Here is a 9,537-nt window from a genome sequence, read left to right as displayed (position 1 = left end):
GTTCGCCCAATCTACCATCTTTATGATTCAGCCTTTTTTTCTTGTCGGACTGTGATTTCGGTGTAACAGTTCCAAGCTAACCCATATAGATTCAATTCTATGACAGCATTCCCAAGAATACTTCTGTTGTATCGACCAGCAGCAATTTCAAACAGGACGTGCAGGCCTAAATGTAGGCCGTATGACCGCCGGAAGTGTATTGCATACTGGCTGTTGCTCAGTGAATGTGACCGTCTGACGCTTATTTTATACTAGCAGCTAATTTAGTGCATGTATCCGCTGTATGCCTACTGTATCCTACCTGTTGTTCAGATTGTATGTCCTACTGTATATTGTGTCCACCTGGTGCCTGCTGTATATTGTGTCCACCTGGTGCCTGCTGTATATTGTGTCCACCTGGTGCCTGCTGTATATTGTGTACACCTGGTGCCTGCTGTATATTGTGTCCACCTGGTGCCTGCTGTATATTGTGTACACCTGGTGCCTGCTGTATATTGTGTACACCTGGTGCCTACTGTATATTGTGTCCACCTGGCGCCTACTGTATATTGTGTCCACCTGATGCCAACTGTATATTGTGTCCACCTGGTGCCTACTGTATATTGTGTCCACCTGGTGCCTACTTTATATTGTGTACACCTGGTGCCTACTGTATATTGTGTACACCTGGTGCCTACTGTATATTGTGTACACCTGGTGCCTACTGTATAGTGTGTACACCTGATGCCTACTGTATATTGTGTCCACCTGGTGCCTACTGTATATTGTGTCCACCTGGTGCCTACTGTATATTGTGTACACCTGGTGTCTACTGTATATTGTGTACACCTGATGCCAACTGTATAGTGTGTACACCTGGTGCATACTGTATATTGTGTACACCTGGTGTCTACTGTATATTGTGTACACCTGGTGCCTACTGTATAGTGTGTACACCTGGTGCCTACTGTATATTGTGTACACCTGGTGCCTACTGTATATTGTGTACACCTGGTGCCTACTGTATATTGTGTACACCTGGTGCCAACTGTATATTGTGTTCACCTGGTGCCTACTGTATATTGTGTCCACCTGGTGCCTACTGTATATTGTGTCCACCTGATGCCAACTGTATATTGTGTCCACCTGGTGCCTACTGTATATTGTGTCCACCTGGTGCCTACTGTATATTGTGTACACCTGGTGTCTACTGTATATTGTGTACACCTGATGCCAACTGTATAGTGTGTACACCTGGTGCCTACTGTATATTGTGTACACCTGGTGTCTACTGTATATTGTGTACACCTGGTGCCTACTGTATAGTGTGTACACCTGGTGCCTACTGTATATTGTGTCCACCTGGTGCCTACTGTATATTGTGTACACCTGGTGCCTACTGTATAGTGTGTACACCTGGTGCCAACTGTATATTGTGTTCACCTGGTGCCTACTGTATATTGTGTCCACCTGGCGCCTACTGTATATTGTGTCCACCTGATGCCAACTGTATATTGTGTCCACCTGGTGCCTACTGTATATTGTGTACACCTGGTGCCTACTGTATATTGTGTCCACCTGGTGCCTACTGTATATTGTGTCCACCTGGTGCCAACTGTATATTGTGTACACCTGGTGCCTACTGTATATTGTGTACACCTGGTGTCTACTGTATATTGTGTACACCTGATGTCAACTGTATAGTGTGTACACCGGGTGCCTACTGTATATTGTGTACACCTGGTGCCTACTGTATATTGTGTCCACCTGGTGCCTGCTGTATATTGTGTAAACCTGATGTCTACTGTATGTTGTGCCTACTTTTTACCACCTGTTGTGCAATGTGTGTGACCGTCTGGTGCCTACTTTATAATTATAATACGATCTACATCATCCATCATGCTTTATCAGAGTTCTGTTTTCTTTAACTCTTTCTCCAAAATAAATTGTATTTTTGAAAATTTCAATATATTGTATGACATAACGTTTTTGTCACGACTAGAAAATGACAATATGACAAAGAATGAATGTACCTTTTAATTTTAAATCGTTATTCTGTTGAACATGTGTATTTATCTTAATAAGTTATTGTAATAAGGCGACCAAGGGAACGATAACGCGTAATACTTGATGGATACGGCATTAGAAAGCTACTATGAAAATCCGGTTTTTCTGACGACTTTGTAATTACTTGTTCCAAGCTCATCAATAATAAACAAGGGCGCCGTCTTCGCATCGTTTGTCACAACACTTATGTTTCTTTAACTACTTACTAATCAGAAACGTGGTGTTTATTATATCGTTTGGGGCCGAAAACTCAATAAACGTTGAAATTTTAACATGGCCTTTTGAATCATCGACGCAATATCTAACTAATAAACACACTGTATCGCTCATATGGTAGTGTAATTAAGTCTATCGATTATTTTTATTATTTGTCTAATTAATATCAACTGTACGAGTGGTATGGGTAGCCTCTGACAGGCGTTACGTTAACAGGTGGTATTTGTCTATGACAGAGGGTACAAGTCTTTGATAGGGATAATTTGTCTGTGACAGAGGGTACAAGTCTTTGATAGGGATATTTGTCTGTGACAGAGGTACAAGCCTTTGATGGGGATAATTTGTCTGTGACAGAGGGTACAAGTCTTTGATAGGGATAATTTGTCTGTGACAGAGGGTACAAGTCTTTGATAGGGATAATTTGTCTGTGACAGAGGGTACAAGTCTTTGACAGAGATTACTAGTCTTTGATAGATTACTAGTCTTTGACAGAGATAACTAGTCTTTACTAGTCTTTGACAGAGATAACTAGTCTTTACTAGTCTTTGACAGAGATTACCAGTCTTTACTAGTCTTTGACAGAGATTACCAGTCTTTGACAGAGATTACCAGTCTTTGACAGAGATTACCAGTCTTTGACAGAGATTACTTATCTTTGAGACACGTGGATAGCCTTTGAAGATATTATTGGAATTTGGAAGAGATTACCAGACACGACAGATGTTACTGGTCTTACGCAAAAGTTACTAGACTCTGACATAGGTTACTAGACTTTGACAGACGTTAATAGTATTTGGCAGTAGTTAGTAGTCTTTGGCTGAAGTAACCTGTGCTTAACAATAGTTACTGGCCTGTAAACAATAGTTGTGGGTTTCTAGAGAAACAGTGAAATGTTGTACGAACTCCAAAATAATACATGGACAATATATTTTTATTATGAATGGGTGGATGAAAAGATATCATTCAGTGTTGACGAAAGTCTCATGAACTTAGAAATTCGAAATAAATTTGGGGTCTGTTTATAGGAACCAAAGCGAATTATTCCTTAAACTATATAAAGGATAGAAAAAAGGGAGCTCCAACTTTATCAAGCATTAAAAACGCAATATTAACAACGATTTGGCAGACGATATAAAGACTAGCCCTGAGCTGTGCTGGAAAAACATCCGATCAGAAACGAAATCCGACAGGATCATCACTCAAATATGGTGCGAGATCAATGGCATCCACGTTGAGACAACGAACTTTTTTCTGGCACAAATGCAAAGGTCATTGTACCAGCAGTAACTGAAACGCCAAACTTGATACCTCGCTGGGACCTGAAAACATTCATTTTATTTTCTCCTATAATCCATTTAGGCAGTAATAAAATAACTATCTATCATATCCAACAAACCATCTCAAGAGGTAAGCATACCAGACTAATGAAAAATCTTAGTACACGTAACCCATGTCCTCGAGAAGTTTTTACTGATACATCGACATCATGTCTCACTTTGGACAGAAATCAAGTTGTCTCGGTCCATCAAAACAGGATTATTAGTGACCAAAGACCGGTTATAGTCACAGTAATGATATTAACCACATCTAGATCTAAGTAAGCCCTTTAGTGAAGTACCTCGTCACCTGCTTCTTCATCAAGTTGTATAGAGTGGATAAGGTAGATTAATTCTGTTGTGGATCTAATCCGTTCTCGGATATATCACCCAAACTGGTTAATAAAAAATACAGAAGAATTATCATCTGGTCATTAATGTCAGTCAAATAATTCGTCACGTACTACATCCGAGATACAATCGTTCACAATGTGTTAGTGGTGTGTTACCTATATTGTTCACAATGTGTTAGTGGTGTGTTACCTATATAGTTCACAATATGTTAGTGGTGTGTTACCTATATAGTTCATGATGTCTTAGTGTTGTGTTAACACAATGTGAACAATATAGGTAACACACCACTAACACATTATAAACATTATAGGTAACACACCACTAACACATTGTGAAGAATATAGGTAACACACCACTAACACATTGTGAAGAATATAGGTAACACACCACTAACACATTATAAACATTATAGGTAACACACCACTAACACATTGTGAAGAATATAGGTAACACACCACTAACACATTGTGAAGAATATAGGTAACACACCACTAACACATTGTGAACAATATAGGTTACACACCACTAACACATTATAAACATTATAGATAACACACCACTAACACATTGTGAAGAATATAGGTAACACACCACTAACACATTGTGAAGAATATAGGTAACACACCACTAACACATTGTGAACGATATAGGTAACACACCACTAACACATTGTGAACGATATAGGTAACACACCACTAACACATTGTGAACAATATAGGTAACACACCACTAACACATTGTGAAGAATATAGGTAACACACCACTAACACATTGTGAACAATATATGTAACACACCACTAACACATTGTGAACGATATAGGTAACACACCACTAACACATTGTGAACGATATAGGTAACACACCACTAACACATTGTGAACAATATAGGTAACACACCACTAACACATTGTGAGCTATAAAGGTAACACACCACTAACACATTGTGAACAATATATGTAACACACCACTAACACATTGTGAACAATATATGTAACACACCACTAACACATTGTGAAGAATATAGGTAACACATCACTGACACATTGTGAAGAATATAGGTAACACACCACTGACACATTGTGAAGAATATAGGTAACACACCACTGACACATTGTGAAGAATATAGGTAACACACCACTAACACATTGTGAACAACATATGTAACACACCAGTAACAAACTATGAACGATAATTGTGACACACCAATAACATATTGCTAACTTAGGAATCAAATTGGTGACACATCACTACCATGTTGCGAACCAGTTATGTGATATGTAACTAAGACATCGTGAACCAACCAGATAACACACCGAACCATTTGTTTTCAATAAAACACCTCTATATTCTCTGTCCAATACCGACGAATAGACAGCCTTCAGGTTATGTTCTTTACATACAATCCATCCTTAAACTTATTACTTTTAATTTCTCTCAATGGTAATAAAAACATTACACAAATACTAAAGAGAAAGCATCGTTATACATAATAGTGATTCTCAAGGTGATAGTTTTCATACATTGCAGAGGGAAACAGTCTATAAATCATGTATAAGCCATAATGTGTTTTTGTAGAAGTGGTTGCAAACAATTGGTTAATACAATCCGATAGATACAATGTCACGTGACACGTAAGCTGTCTTTTAACCGGTGTCAACGTACGATTATAACGGATAGATTCACGGTAATACTCCGATATCAATATTCAGGGAATACAAAACCACATGTACGTTTTAGTCGAATTTAGAACATATATCAGTTTGATGGTCTCATCGGGGCAAGTGTTGAGACGAGAGATTATACTGTCTGTGTATTGCTGTCGACACATCGCCTAATTCAGTAATGAATTTTCCTGGAAACAGTGTATCACATCCATATGAATGTAGTGTAAGTCACGTGAACGAGGTAATCTCATGCTTCCGACGGTTAATATTGTGTACAAATGCACTTATCACCAGAGAAGATAATATGGCGAATGGTGATAAAAATGCTTTCCAAATGGTTTCCCAAGAAATCACACGAACATGTTTTAAACAAACTAGCAGATCACATGAGACGTTAACAATTATGTTGCTAGGATAGGAGCACGTGAATAAAGTAACCATGCATGTGTGACAAATTCACATTTTTTAAGGAAATATCACAAATATATTTTACATCTATCGGACAGTCTTTGATAAGCAATAGTCCCGCCTACTTATGGTAGGAAAAAAAAAAAAAGCATTGTTCATCTTCATTATTACGCATGGTAAGTCAAACTGATGTGCATTCCGAAAGAGATGTCGACTTAGTACTTCATCAAAATATATATTATCAAAGACGAAATATTTTTGTATGAGTTTCTCATATATAGATAACGAGATACCTACAGTATATATATGATATTAGGACGTACATGGTTGACAATTTCTTACCAGTACAGGTCAGCCTGGTATACGCTACGAAACAGGTACAGGTATAAGCGATGGTAAAACACTACCGCAACGCTAACAAAACGGCTCGTGCATCTGGCTACTGTTATCACAGCCAGTAAACAATACGCTAACACCGACTTAAACACGCAAAATAAAGAGTTTTTCTGTCAACCAGTAGTGAAGATTTATCAGCTAGGATACAAGGAAATACAATAAAGGGTATTCTCGAGAGGCAAACTCTTCGATCCATTGGTATCCGTCCACATCCCATGTCTGGTGAAGACTTCTATTTCAGTTTCCTGTATTTGGTTGCCTGGACTTCGCATATGTTGAGGACTGCTGTTTTTATTCCCCGTCACTTGTGTCTGTTGAGGACACATGTTTCTGTTTCCTGTACCTTGTGACTGCTGATGACTCCTGTTTCTGTTTCCTGTACCTTGTGACTGCTGATGACTCCTGTTTCTGTTTCCTGTACCTTGTGACTGCTGGTGACTCCTGTTTCTGTTTCCTGTATGTTGTGACTGCTGATGACTCCTGTTTCTGTTTCCTGTATGTTGTGACTGCTGATGACTCCTGTTTCTGTTTCCTGTACCTTGTGACTGCTGGTGACTCCTGTTTCTGTTTCCTGTATGTTGTGACTGCTGATGACTCCTGTTTCTGTTTCCTGTATGTTGTGACTGCTGATGACTCCTGTTTCTGTTTCCTGTACCTTGTGACTGCTGACTGCTGATGACTCCTGTTGTTTCTGTTTCCTGTATGTTGTGTTTCTGTGTGACTGATGACTCCTGTTTCTGTTTCCTGTACCTGTGACTGCTGGTGTTTCCTGTACTTGTGACTGCTGATGACTCCTGTTTCCTGTATGTTGTGACTGCTGATGACTCCTGTTTCTGTTTCCTGTATGTTGTGACTGCTGATGACTCCTGTTTCTGTTTCCTGTATGTTGTGACTGCTGATGACTCCTGTTTCTGTTTCCTGTACCTTGTGACTGCTGATGACTCCTGTTTCTGTTTCCTGTATGTTGTGACTGCTGATGACTCCTGTTTCTGTTTCCTGTATGTTGTGACTGCTGATGACTCCTGTTTCTGTTTCCTGTTTGTTGTGACTGCTGATGACTCCTGTTTCTGTTTCCTGTATGTTGTGACTGCTGATGACTCCTGTCTCTGTTTCCTGTACCTTGTGACTGCTGATGACTCCTGTTTCTGTTTCCTGTTTGTTGTGACTGCTGATGACTCCTGTTTCTGTTTCCTGTATTGTGACTGCTGATGACTCCTGTTTCTGTTTCCTGTACCTTGTGACTGCTGATGACTCCTGTTTCTGTTTCCTGTACCTTGTGACTGCTGATGACTCCTGTTTCTGTTTCCTGTACCTTGTCACTGCTGATGACTCCTGTTTCTGTTTCCTGTATGTTGTGACCGCTGATGACTCCTGTTTCTGTTTCCTGTACCTTGTGACTGCTGATGACTCCTGTTTGTTTCCTGTACCTTGTGACTGCTGATGACTCCTGTTTCTGTTTCCTGTACCTTGTGACTGCTGATGACTCCTGTTTCTGTTTCCTGTATGTTGTGACCGCTGATGACTCCTGTTTCTGTTTCCTGTACCTTGTGACTGCTGATGACTCCTGTTTCTGTTTCCTGTACCTTGTGACTGCTGATGACCCCTGTTTCTGTTTCCTGTATGTTGTGACTGCTGATGACTCCTGTTTCTGTTTCCTGTACCTTGTGACTGCTGATGACTCCTGTTTCTGTTTCCTGTACCTTGTGACTGCTGATGACTCCTGTTTCTGTTTCCTGTGTCTTGTGACTGCTGATGACTCTTGTTTCTGTTTCCTGTGTCTTGTGACTGCTGATGACTCCTGTTTCTGTTTCCTGTGTCTTGTGCCTGTTGAAGACACATGTTTCGTTTTCCTGTATATAGTGTGTTTTTAGGACTTGCTGTATCCACCTGTAATTTTGTCTTTTTGGATAACCATCTCTCATGTGCTTATCAATTAAAGTGTGTGTGAACCTATCACTGAGATTTTCGGTGATGGTGGGCGTTTCGTTGGATATGTTGACGGTTGACGTGTTAGTGGATGTATCGAATGAATTGACGTTGACGTGTTAGTGGATGTATCGAATGAGTTAACGGTTGACGTATTTGTGGATGTATCGAATGAGTTGACGGTTGACGTGTTAGTGGATGTGTCGAATGAGTTGACGGTTGACGTGTTAGTGGATGTATCGAATGAGTTGACGGTTGACGTGTTAGTGGATGTATCGAATGAGTTGACGGTTGACGTATTTGTGGATGTGTCGAATGAATTGACGGTTGACGTGTTAGTGGATGTATCGAATGAGTTGACGGTTGACGTATTTGTGGATGTATCGAATGAGTTGACGGTTGACGTATTTGTGGATGTGTCGAATGAGTTGACGGTTGACGTGTTAGTGGATGTATCGAATGAGTTGACGGTTGACGTATTAGTGGATGTATCGAATGAGTTGACGGTTGACGTGTTAGTGGATGTGTCGAATGAGTTGACGGTTGACGTATTTGTGGATGTGTCGAATGAGTTGACGGTTGACGTATTAGTGGATATGTCGGGTCTTCTGATGCTGACGGAAATTAGTACATAATAAGAATAAATAGAATATCTAGATAGGCATATATATCTACCATAATCTAATATTACCACATCAATGATCGATTTTTATACTTTTATGGTGAATATCACAGATGAAAATGAACATGAGTTATTTCCGGAGTACCTCTAACAAGGCTGAACGGAAGGCATGTAACAAACCTCGCTGGGCACAAAACTGATTTCAATGAGAAGTGGTTAATATTGGAACGATTTACCATCAATCAACTAATGTTGAGAACGACAAAAAGGAAATATTTACCAGAAAATGGGGGAAATACCAGAAGACTGCGCTAGATTAGGGTCATTAATTACACCATGTACACTTAATTAAAAAACACACAACATTATCATTGTTATAAAAGCGAGACCTCATGTCGTTCCTTCCATGCAACGATCAATTCATTCTTCCGCTACAGGTGATTAATAGGCAAATTGTCCGGGGTTAAAGGTAAAATGACTCTCCACAAGAATCAGGATCTCATCACAATGGAGGGCTCGGCCAATATAGAACAGGCCGCAATTAAACCATACTTAGATAGAATACGTTTTCCATTCTATTACCACTCGT

At 39.7% G+C, this 9,537-nt stretch overlaps 1 protein-coding gene across 1 annotated transcript; it reads right to left on the bottom strand.

The window, feature by feature from the left end:
• Positions 1 to 6,691: 6,691 nt before the first annotated feature.
• On the bottom strand, positions 6,692 to 8,239 carry LOC132543985 (hornerin-like). The gene has a single exon (XM_060207542.1). The coding sequence runs from the start codon at positions 8,237 to 8,239 to the stop codon at positions 6,692 to 6,694; it is 1,548 nt and encodes a 515-aa protein (XP_060063525.1).
• Between the last annotated feature and the right edge of the window lie 1,298 nt (positions 8,240 to 9,537).

The sequence above is a fragment of the Ylistrum balloti genome, unplaced genomic scaffold (assembly GCF_031769215.1).
Source record: "Ylistrum balloti isolate Yb309-2 unplaced genomic scaffold, AGI_CSIRO_Ybal_v1 Utg369772, whole genome shotgun sequence".
In the NCBI taxonomy this organism is placed as follows: domain Eukaryota; kingdom Metazoa; phylum Mollusca; class Bivalvia; order Pectinida; family Pectinidae; genus Ylistrum; species Ylistrum balloti.
Note: the sequence above shows the minus strand (reverse complement) of the source record. Positions and strands in the feature narration are given on the sequence as shown.